This window comes from Aptenodytes patagonicus, chromosome 12, assembly GCF_965638725.1.
Source record: "Aptenodytes patagonicus chromosome 12, bAptPat1.pri.cur, whole genome shotgun sequence".
Taxonomy (NCBI): Eukaryota; Metazoa; Chordata; class Aves; order Sphenisciformes; family Spheniscidae; genus Aptenodytes; species Aptenodytes patagonicus.
In genome coordinates this window covers 14,095,243-14,107,570 of record NC_134960.1, presented here as the reverse complement: position 1 = coordinate 14,107,570, position 12,328 = coordinate 14,095,243, and the positions used below count along the sequence as shown (strand labels likewise).

Below are 12,328 nucleotides of genomic sequence, written 5' to 3'. Positions count from 1 at the left end.
ATTTACATGTAGCACTTCTTGAAACTTGCAGTCTATGTATGCTCGCATTCTGTCTGTATTACCTCCACAGGGTGAATCTAGTGTGTTGTAACCATATACGCCAAGAAAGGTGGGAGGGGAAAAAAAGGAACTCCCAAGCTGAGAAATTCAAGATTCACTGATGCGAGAAGGAAACAGCAGAAGTCTTACTTGAAAAAATTTGGCACGTTTCTCCCTCCTCTTAAGTTCTCTTCTACTAATAACTTCGTTTAATAAATAGGGACAACATTTGGTTGTCCTTGTCTGGGGAAGGTTTAAGTTCTGTAGAAGTACTGATCTATGATACAGGTTCTCAACAGTAAAGAAATGTCTGTTACTCAGGGTTGTGTGTGAGTTGTGTTTTGGTTTTCTTTTTCTTTTTTTTTTTTTAAACTTACACTCTGTTTGCAAGGTGTTCCTACAGTTCATCACCTGTTCTCTTTTGTTGTTTCTCAGATGTATAAAGGAGGTTGGCAAAATTCTAGCATTTAAAGAACAGCCATAACACTTCTTTGATATTTGCTTTTATCCCCAGAACACGAAGCATAGGTGTGATGTGTGGGTGTGGTTAAGAGAGTAAATTACATGTACTTTGCTTGTGACTTACAGAGGTTATATTGAATGGTATAGTGTCAAATTTAGCCTCACTTAGAGGACAGGGTTGGATCAGAAGACCTTGTGATATTGCTTTCAACCTAAATTTTTCTATGATTTTGTAATGTTTCAGCTCCTATATGAAAATAGTTTCTCTTGTGTCTCTATCTACATCCAAAACTTAGTGTTATTTGTGGTCATTTATCAAACGCTTTTTGGAAGGTTTACTCATTTCCAAGTTTTCACTTGGAAGGTGAAAATGGCTAACAAAACTGGACTAGCTTTTAGGACTTTGCTAGTATAGTTATAAAGCATGTTAAAGCTGCTGCTTATACTGAAAACACTTGCCAGTCTGCTTCCGGCTTTGAGCCGGTACGAGGAGCGTGACTTTTCTTTCTCAAACCAGTAAGCCCTAATCTTGCTGGTAGATAGGACATCTGTGGATTGTGCCTCAAACTTTCCTTTCCTAAAGTAGCTGTAGTCTACTACTGTTCTTTGTTGGACTGTGATGCAACAGATGATGGTTAAACTGTCCTTTCTTCTTATGGTATGCTGTTCTGTATTCCAGCAGCATGGGTTGCCATTACTTTCTGAGAGTAGCTTGACTTGACTGGGCTTCAAGTGTTGAGAGACAGGGTAGAGGTGAAATTTTTGGTATGCTTTAAATGATTTTAATTTTTGTTTCTTTACACCGTTACGGGACCGATGAATCTTGTCCATCTTGACACTGAATTGGCTTAAAGTTCATCCATTAATGAATGGTATCATTCTCTTCCATGTGTCTTGGGTCTGACTGGTATGTGGATGATCTTGAAGTGTATATTCAAGGTATTTTATCTTAATCATAAAGTTTTGCAACTGTGTAACGCTTCCAAATATATCAGCAAAGCATCTCCTTTAAAATGCAACTGACATTTGAAACTAATAATGCCAACAGATGTAAAAATTAAAAGATAATTTCAGTTTAAACAGACCTGCAGCTTTATAAGCATGCCAGTAAAATTGTGGTAGTTAGCGGGAAGCCTAAACTTAAAGCATTCTATCTTTTGAAGTCTACTTTTATATCCTTGATAGAACTCCAAGTAACAGAAAACCAAAGGAAATTCTGTGAATTCACTTGTAAATCCTTTGCAATGAAAAGGTGGAGGGGTACCTTCCCACTTCTGTGGGGAGAAAGCAGTGATTAGGGGACCACCTGCATACTCTTCAAGCTTGTCAACTTAGAGATTCTTCTGTCTCTACAGTGGATAATTCTTCAAAGTCTGCATCAGCCTCTTGACTACATGGACTTCTGTGATTCAGTTTCCTGGAAGTTGAAGCCTTTCAAAGGGCTTCTAACTTCATGGAGAGGTGTACTGTAAGCTAATACAGCCTTTGGTATATTTGCGTATTGCTTGGTATCCATTAATTGGTTTCCACTTGGGTAGTGATTGCAGTAGGAGACCCAGGTGACAGTGGATTGGGATGATTAAAATCAGCTGCTGCCTTGGATACTTCTAACCGGCTTTCTTGAGATACTCTTTCAAACTCAAGTCTACGCATACCCTGCTCTTGTCTTTCCTCTGCCTTGAAAGTGTGCCAGAAACAAGAGCTTGGATTTCAGGCAAGTGTACCTGCTTGAAAAACACTTAAGCATAACATTGATTAGTAAAAGTCTTTGAGTATGTAAGCTTCCTATTAGTTTGCTTAGATGTGGATTGTCACATGTTACTTAACTGGAACTGTGATATCTTTAACCAAATTCTTCTTGGTGCTGAGAGTTTGTGATGGTGAGGTAACATCTATTCTTGATGATGGGTTATTTCCAGAGTCACTTACGCTGCAGTCCTTTGCCATGTTTTTAGAGCTCTAAGTGAGATATGCATTTTTCTAGTTTATTTAGCCTAGTGTTACATTGCTCAGGAGGTGAGTAAACCATTGAGTTGATAGTTGGGCTTCTGTATATGCTTTTTCAGTAAGGTACCTACCGCTTAAAGCAATGTATTCCATATCATGCTTTATCACACCAAGTAAACCGTATATTAAAAAATAGGTTATTGCATAGTCTGCATTTTGAATACAGATTATTTTGAGGAGTTCTCAAATACTTTGTGTTCAAATAGCTATGATCTAATTGTATATTACATTGAATATTATAATTTAAACCCTCAGTTTAGATACATGCATGAAATATATACTTAGCTCTACATTATTTCTGCATATTATTATACTCCCAGCATTCAGAGTCTTTGAACTTCTATCCATGCAATAAAAATTGCTTCAGTTGTTGCTTGTCTTGGTTTTTGCAAAACACTAAGGATGATATTGAGTACAAGAGCAATGCATAAAAAGGTAATCAGAGATTACTGTAGTCTCACTTAATGGTGAAGACGAGTTTTGATCGTGGTCATTTACAACAGACTTGATTTAACACTTATCACAACAGTGGAAGTTACTGTACTGCTTTGACGTTAATTCAGTGTGTTCGCAGACAAATGTGAAATACTTCTGAACTGGTTCAGTGGGTTCTCTCCTTCTGGCTCTTCTTGGCAGAACAAGGTGCTTTTTCATTTTTGTTTTAATAGAGAAGTTAGACATTGGAGGCTAAAGATGAGAGCTTAAGACTACATAGTAAAGTAAAAACGCTTTGCCCCAGGATGTATTGTTTAGATGTTTATGTACATACAGTTACAAATTTAAATGGCATTTGTTCCTTATCTCATGTTTATTATTTTAAGAAATACTCTTTAACTGTGCTGTGTTTTGCATACAAATTGAATAGTAATATGTATTCATTGTAGTAATTCTGCTATAGAATTTAGATTTGGAAAAAGTGGTTTTACTTTGCTTGAAGTACTTAAGTTTCCATATCTGTAATACAAATCTATATGGCTTTAAGTGATAGGCTTCTAGGTTCAATACCTAAGCTAGCTTTTACATCATTACAAAAGATGCCATGGCTACCTATTCATTAACTTGCAGTTGACAAACTATGGAAATAAAACCTGACTGTTCTTATATTTCTCTCTCTGAATACCCTAGTCAATTGAAAGCTCTTCCTAGGGTAAAGATCACTGGACTGCCAGAATTGATCTCCTCTACCCCATTAGTCTCTTATTTATAGTTCCTGGTATTCCTGTTGCTATTTATGTCTTTAATGCATATGTATATTGAAGTGATATGTATAGCAGAAATATGATTAGGTCCTACTGATTGCTCTGGTTATTTGTAAAACTTCTTGGAGATAAGATTCTTATGATGGGTCTCAACCGTCTTCTCAAAGCAAAAAAGAGCCAGGACACCTTTACAGGAGAGGAAGCTGGCAACACAGAAAACTGGTTCTAATTTTGAATAGGTATGAAGCAGCAGTGCACTGCTTTCCAGAACTGCCTTAAATTAAGTTGAAATACCTATTTCTTATTTTGGTTTTCCGAACACTTCAATTTTAGATCCCCCGACAATGAATCCGTCTATTCCTTCAAGTGATAGTCTGAGGTAGAACTATATTATGTTATGTGTGAGGGGGTTGTACAATGAACAGCTGGAACTTACGCACAAATGGATTTTTTTTTAAGCAGACAGTAATTCGTGTATGTCTTTCCAAGAATAGCCTTTTCTGGAGGAAAGTAATACTATAGTAGGGACAGGTGATACTCGGGATCAATATATTAAAAAAAAAAAAAAATAGTTTGTTGTTAGAATAAAGACAAGGCAATTCCTTATAGTACTTAAACATGCAACATGTGACAAATGAAATATGTAGGTAGTCCCACTGATGTAGCGTAACTGAAATTGTTTCTTTTAAGAGGTGATCTTCTACTGCCCAGTCGTTGACTGATGTGTGGATCAGTAAATATGATGATACAACTGAGTTATGTTGCTTGGATTTTTTAACCTTTTTTATATGGTAGCCTTTTAGTCCATCTTCATCTCTGTAGTAGATGAACCGAGTGCTAGCTTTTGCAACTTTTACGTCTAACCTACATACATGTGGCACTTCTAGCTATTTCAAACATGTAGTTGGTATAACAAAAATTACTATTGTGATTGTATGAGAAGCACTTGTCTTCAAGGTCCACCAACTTGACGTATGAAAATAGGGCTTGAAATTCTAGTATATGCAATAAATACTTGTGTTCACTGTTGAACTAATTAGATGCTGTGTCATACCTTGTCTTGAATAGGTCTGTTAAGATCACGTCTTCGTTCTGCTGCTTCTTTTAAGAAAAATAGGCCATTCTTTGTTTTGCCTTCACTCTCTTCTTACTTTGTTGTTTGTCTTCATTCTCTCCTGTATCATTTACTGTTTCATTCCTAAGTTTTTCTGCCGTTGTTCTCTCTTCTTAATTTTCATATCATTCTTCCAAGTTGCGTAGCTGGAGAACTTCATTCAGCAAGAAGGAAACAAAGATCATCTAAAAACTGAATGTTTATGGATGCAACCTGCTATTGGATGAGGCCAAAGAGAAGGCACCATACACTCAGCTGTTGGAAGTAATATTCAGTCTCTGGGCTTACCAAATTTATCTTGTACTTCAGGTGGACTATGCCTTGACTAGTCGTATCTTTATGTATTGACACATCGTTTACAGGAATAGTGTCTGGATTGGTTTTGTATCTTACTAAAGAAGGTTTGCATCTTAGATTAAAATTCCACTTCGTCTGTCCTGTTCTTCAGCTGTTTGGCCTGTATATTATGCAAATGCTTGAAGGAAAGGATAGTCTAAGGTGCAATATTAATCTTTTGATGCCTTCATGGTACAAGTCATGCTGAGCTTTCCATTAGGCTTTTTTATGCATTTGGAGTGCTCATTGTGCTGACTTTGCTTGTGAGGTGTAGAACGAAAATCTAGGAAAAGAGAGATGAAGTACTTAAATGGGATCCTTCTGGAGAACCTCCTTGTAGTCCTCTTCATCCACTTCTTCCCTGGTCACTGCTAATAATGCTTAATTTCCTAATACGGAGTCAGCATAAATGTCTTCTAGAAGAAAGGCTTGTGCATTGGACTATGGAAATGTCTTGTGGGGGGCTAGGAAATGAAGTTCCTGAGACAGTGGAAAGAGTTGTAAGTGATGTTCTTCTGCATGGGTTTTGCCCGTTTGATACCACACTCCTGTCTGGTTCTACTTTTGTGGTGTTTGTCTGGGATTGAAACTTGCACAGCAGAGATCTTGCCCTGTCTTGTTCTCAACTCTCATCATAAATTAACTTTTTCTCAAATCCTGTAATCTTTATCAGGTGGTGAAAGATGGGATCTGGATCTTAATTGCTCTTAAAGAAGCTGAAGTTCTTGATGCAAGTAACACTGAAAATATTACTAATTTAATTATTATCAGCTGATAGTTTCTTTTAAAGCCCTACTTGGAATTGAATAACTTACGCATAATCCTTAGTGGAAGGAAAAGTGTTTGTGGAAAAGCAACTTCTTTACGCTTGGTGGACTTCTGGGGCTTTAGGGAACTTAAAACTTCGTTATGAGTGAGTCCCTTGTGGTTTAATGCCAGACTGTAGTCTGGAGAAATGCCTGTATCAGCTGCTAAATGTTTATAATTCACTGTAGCCTTCACTAGTGCAGTAGACTGCATTTAGTTATGCTGCTCATTTCTGGAGGGACATGTGGAATTCCACTGGAGTGGGTCCAAACCTCAGAAATGAACTTTTGTGGGGTGGTGGGATATTTTGTGGTCAAGAGCACTCATCAGCCCGTGGATAAGGACAGAACTGCTCTAGCTGCCCACCTGGGCTCCTGCTTTTGTCTCCAGAGTTCAAAGGTATGGATGTAACAGTACCTAGGTGTAGGGTAACAACAGTGCCCATGTTGATACTAAGCTGTAAATTGTCACCTGTTCAACTTCCCTTTTTTTTATGATGAAAACAGTGTTTGGTTGCCCCTTGCTTTAGGTTGTCTGCTGTTTCTGATCTCCTTTTGTAATGAAGTGCAAACTGGATGGGTAATTTAATCTTGGATGGGTGGTTTGCTTCAATTGCAACTCTTTTTAAGTGTAAAAAGAGGCTTAACAGATAAGCAAAAGGACAAACAAGTGGTAGCTTTTGTTGGTGACAGTGTAAAGAATCTTCTGACACATACGTTGATGTTTTTTCAAAACCGATTTTGAAGAAATAAAGCCAACGTGTAGGCACTTGTATAAACTGCATGTTTCCTGCAGGAGTGTGAATGGAAAATAGACCAGTATTCAGCAGTTATCGTCAGTTGAGAGGCAACCATAGATTGTAAATAAACTTCAGTTCAGTCAGCTAAGAGGATGTTGCAGTTGAGTAGCTGCAGTGCAACATGAACTAGTGTTAACCTGAGGACAAATCTTGGGTAATTACTTCATTCTCATGTCAGGTGGGGTGGGATAAACACAATGGTGTTTTAGTGGTTCAAAATGGATGATTTGGCATTTGAATTGCAACCTTGTCTATCATGTTGTTACTGCATTAAGGTCAAACTATTAAAATACCAACTAATATAAGCCAAACACTAGTATGTGGGGGGGAGCTGGAGTCAGGCAGGGCTCAAGAGCAGTGAACAGCCTAGTGACAGCTCTGTGTAAGGCTGGTACCTCAGCTGGTAGATTGTGGAATGGAACAGAAGGAAGGTTAAACAAGCTTTTTTAATCCCTCCTGCCTTGGTCTGGGCACTGAAAGATACATTGTTGTAAAATGAATGTATTTATCATTTGATTCCTCTCAGGAGAAGACAAGCATAATGCCTTGCAAACTGATAAAACGTTTCCCTTAGCACAACCCTTTGCAGAAAGTACTGGTTACCTGTTAGGCAACATGCTACTTCTGTTACTATAGGAAAGTTGAGCTAAAGTCTTAAGTTATACTGGGATGTTTTATTCTCTTCTCTCAGAGCTGATCAGGTTGGTGAGAAGTCCTGTGTGATTCAAATGGGGCAGCAGATATCTAGAGCTGTCTGGAGGAAAGTAAGCAAAGGTTTAAAATAGTGTTTGCTCGCAAAACAGGGAGGAATGGTTTGTACTGTGTTGAAATAAGGGTAGATTTGCTGGAAGAAACTCAAATTAATAGGCTAGCAAGTTTTGGGCTGTAATGCATCAGATGATCAAGTGGTAATCTTTTGTGGATGAAGAATGATGGCACTCTGTTCAATGCAAGTATTTATGCAGCCCGTATTTGCCTTGATTAAATCTGAAACATATTCGGCCTTTTGTGCTATGCTATAAGTGGAAGAATTTTGTAAAAGTTACTGAAGATGCCTCCTTCGCATAAGTTGACTTAGTATGGAAATTAATCCTGGGTAGATTTGGAGTTGATGGGATGAGTGTGTAGTTTGTATGTTCATAAGCATTTTCTAAAAGTACAAAGTTAATTCTTTTACTGCTGTCTCTAGGTGATATTTTTTTGTTACGTTTTCAGGGCATCTTATTGATACAAGAGAAACTGATAATAAGTGAGGTTATGTATTTCATGTTCTCTACTGACTTGGTTTTGGTGTCCTGCTTTTTCAAAGCTTACCATAAGGCTAGATATGAAGCTTTAATTTTCCTGGGACTCATGTCTTTCAAATGGTGGCTACGTAATTTGGACAGGTTTTCAAATGGTTTTTAATAAATGCAGCAAAAGATCCCTCAAAACCTTTAATTTTTTTTTTCTCTTTAAGGTTTGGACCCCATGGAATCCCTGTGACCATATTTCCTAAAAGGGAATACAAGGATAAACCTGAAGCCATGCAGCTCCAAAGTAAACCATTCCAAGATGAGGCACAGGTGAAGTGTGAATCTAATGCTGCAGTCCCTGATGACTCTTCTCTCACGCAGCCATCAGAACCTAGCATAGCTAAAAGCCTATGGACTTCTAAACCACCTCCTCTCTTTCATGAGGGAGCGCCATATCCTCCTCCTTTGTTTATCAGGGACACATATAACCAGTCAATACCTCAGCCTCCACCCCGGAAAATTAAGCGGCCCAAGCGTAAAATGTACAGGGAGGAACCCACTTCTATCATGAATGCTATCAAACTACGACCCCGGCAGGTCTTATGTGACAAGTGCAAAAACAGTGTTGTTGCAGAAAAAAAGGAAATAAAAAAAGGTGGCAATGCAAGTGACTCTTCAAAATATGAGGATAACAAAAAACGAAGAAATGAGAGTGTGACTACTGTGAATAAAAAACTTAAGACTGATCATAAAGTGGATGGAAAAAGCCAAAATGAAAGCCAGAAAAGGAATGCTGTGGTCAAGGTTTCAAATATTGCCCACAGCAGAAGCAGAGTAGTTAAAGTTTCCGCACAAGCAAACACTTCAAAAGCGCAGTTAAATACAAAAAAAGTTCTCCAGAGCAAAAACATGGATCATGCAAAAGCTCGGGAAGTCTTGAAAATGGCCAAAGAAAAGGCACAAAAGAAGCAGAGTGCAACCTCCTCTTCCAAAAATGCACATTCAAAGGTCCACTTCACACGGCGTCTTCAGAACACCAGCTCAGGTTCCCTCCCACCCCGATTGCGTTTAAAGCCACAAAGGTATCGGAATGAAGAAAATGACTCTTCTCTCAAGACAGGACTTGAGAAAATACGGAGTGGCAAGATGGCAACTAAGCCCCAGTCTCGCTGCTCCTCCACCCGCTCAGCAGGTGAGGCCCCTTCAGAAAATCAGAGCCCCTCAGAAGGCCCTGAAGAGGCCAGCAGTGAGGTTCAGGACACAAGTGAAGTGCATGTAACTGTTGATCAGGATGAACACCAGACATTGGGCAAGAGAGGCAGCAAAAGCAATATAACGGTTTACATGACCCTTAATCAAAAGAAATCTGACTCTTCCAGTGCATCAGTTTGTAGTAGTGATAGCACAGATGATTTGAAATCTACCAACTCTGAGTGTAGCTCTACTGAAAGCTTTGATTTTCCTCCAGGCAGCATGCATGCACCTTCCTCCTCCTCCTCCTCTTCAAAGGAAGAGAAAAAGCTCAGTAATTCCTTGAAAACGGAAGTCTTTTCCAAAAACGTCTCTAAGTGTGTCACACCAGATGGCAGGACCGTATGTGTAGGGGACATTGTTTGGGCCAAGATTTACGGCTTCCCTTGGTGGCCAGCCCGTATTCTTACCATAACTGTGAGCCGGAAAGATAATGGCCTTTTAGTTCGACAGGAGGCTCGTATCTCGTGGTTTGGCTCCACAACAACATCTTTTCTTGCTCTTGCACAACTATCCCCCTTTTTAGAAAGCTTCCAGTTGCGCTTTAATAAGAAGAGAAAGGGTCTTTACCGCAAGGCCGTCACAGAGGCAGCTAAGGCTGCTAAGCAGCTGACTCCCGAAGTTCGGGCCCTGCTGACACAGTTTGAAACGTGAACATGGAAAGTAAGGTAGGCAAGAAATCTGGAGGCTCCACAAAATTCATAGCCTAGTTAGAGAACTACCATGAAGGACTTGCCAAGTCAGAAGTTGCACTCGGTTGACTGCTCTTTTTATACTAAAGTTGTTCCATTTGTAGCGGTTTCCTGACAGTTAAACAAATTGAACATGCAATCAAAATTAGCCTAAAGTGAGAACTTCAGTATTTTTCAAGTGAGAATTTTTTTTTTAAAGAAAAAAAAACTCCTCAAACACCCAATGCATAGGAGCCATAGCCTCAGCTGAAAGGCAGCTTACTTGCAGGGAATTTTTTAGTAGTTTCTACCCAGTATATAACTAGTTGCTGTGTGGCAAAGGGTTAACACAAGGGATGAAAGTAGTAGCTGTGACTTTTTTTTTTTTAGGTGGCCCATCAGGGAAGTGTAGAAATGTAAGCCTTGTCGAAATGGTCTTTAAAGATTATTTTAAATAGTCTCTAACGTATTTAGTCTGGCCCAGTGCAAATTGGTTCAAAGCACGCTTAAACATCTGGAGGCATGCCCCAATCCACATAGGCCAGTTTAAATGGCATTAGAAGACTTGCTGAAATTTTTAAGGAAGAAGAATTCATGTAACTTAAAGACCAGATTAAATGGGGTTTTATCGTAGTGACCACTTAAACACTCAGCCTTTCTATGCACATGGGGGCACAAATATAACACTTCAGGGTCTGAGAAGCTGAGAGGGATGCCTGTAGCTCTAAGACAAAGCTGAGAAGTCGCTCAGTATTTGGGATCAAGGGCTGTTAATGCTGCATAGGTGTGAATCGTAACTTCTGGTCTTTCTTCCTGAAGAAATCTTTCAGGCCATTTGCCTGGAGGTTTAGATTAAGAGAGGCTTTGTTTTGAATGTGTAAATAATTGATTGCTGAAATTGGTCAGATTTTCTCCTGACTGGTTGTTCCTAAATTCTTAGGATACGTCCTAGTAAATTACACTTTGTGAATTGTCAGATGTGTAATTGTTGCATTTTGGATGTATCTAACTTCATTTTTTTTTAATATTTCCGTTTAAGGTATCTGTTTGCAGGTCAGAAAATGAGAATATGTAATTGTGTAATGCTCTGAAATGTAAAAAAAACAAACTGTAAATAAAATTGACTAAATCTGAATTATTTGTGTGTGTTTCTCAAAAAGCTTTGAAAAAAATCCAGGATGTTAGAGTACTTTATATGTATGCCGTATTTAGAGGACACCCTTTTAAAAATAAATTGTCCTTTTTCATGCATTCTTAAAGATAACTGCTTGATGTAAAGTACTATTGGTATACTTCAGTCTTAATTTTGAGATTAAGCAATTATCTGTCCCTTTTTCAAAACTAGCTCTGTAGAGGGCTTTCTGTAAAGCTTATAAAATTTCTCTCTTAATTAGATTTTGTTCCCTATATTTGAATAAAGACTGTGGATAATGTCACTTATACAGTGGGGAAATGTTTTCAGTTTTCTCCATCTATCAAAAACTAATCAGACCCACTCTCCACTGCTACTTCAGCTTTTCTTGCATGTCTTTTGCTCAACATTGGGGCATTTTCATGCAACAGACTTTACATTTTTTTCCATGTGAATTACTGTCGCTTCTCCAACCCACTCCTGTTTCAGCCTTGCAATGCCTTGTGAAGAATCTCTCAGCGTTCATCCCAAAGCAGTTTTCATCCTGTTTTTTCCATAATTGCCCATGTAGGCAATCATGACAGATGTAAAAATTTAAGCTTAGACTGAGATTTTAAACAGACATGAAAATGGGGGTAAGGATTTAATCATCAAACCCTTAAAATCTTTTTAACTTAAGATTAAATTTCATACGTTCATGATTCTGTCTGATCTTTCCAAAGCATTCAGTTTCTTTTTTACCTTTTTAAATTACTCTGTTGTGCCCACAGAACTATTGGAAGTCTAAAGTGTCAAATACATGGCCGTTCAAATTTTCTTCAAGTTTACAGTAATCTGTTAGGTGCTAATTAAGCTTCTAAATACACCAGCTTTACCTTGGCATTCTAACAGTTACAAAAAAAACCACTGGTCAATGCTTTTTGAATGTGATAAACACACAATAAATTTCATAACGTGGAAAAAAAAAATCCTGTTTCACTTCTATGTATTCTTTCCTGCAAACAGAAACAGTTACTCTATTTAAGTAAATAAGCCGTACTTTGTTATTAAAGCAGACTGCTTTTTGAAGTCAAGAACCCATACAGCGTGGTTTAGGTGTCTACACTAGTTCCTTGAGGTTTAGAAGCTCAAGTGAACTGGTTTTAAGTTAGTTGTTCTGAGCCAAGTAGTGGTGAAATCAATATTTACATTGTTAATTTTTCTTTAAAAGACCTGGAAGCTTTGTACTCTTATCTCTTAACTTCTATAAAGTTAGAATAGTACTAAAGCATATATA

The 12,328-nt window shown here is 38.2% G+C and overlaps 1 protein-coding gene across 4 annotated transcripts in view; it reads left to right on the top strand.

The window, feature by feature from the left end:
* PWWP2A (PWWP domain containing 2A) overlaps positions 1–12,328 on the top strand; it is a 29,857-nt gene that overhangs the window by 4,993 nt on the left and 12,536 nt on the right. For 2 of the 4 annotated variants that reach the window (XR_012996382.1, XM_076350491.1), the window contains exon 2: positions 8,223–9,190. Coding sequence is in view for 3 of the 4 variants with exons in the window: in XM_076350491.1 (XP_076206606.1) it covers positions 8,223–9,190 (968 nt within the window). In the remaining variant the exon portion in view is untranslated. Of the gene's footprint in view, positions 1–8,222; positions 11,330–12,328 lie in introns of those variants that run through there. The other 2 variants (XM_076350490.1, XM_076350489.1) reach the window with 2 other exon arrangements.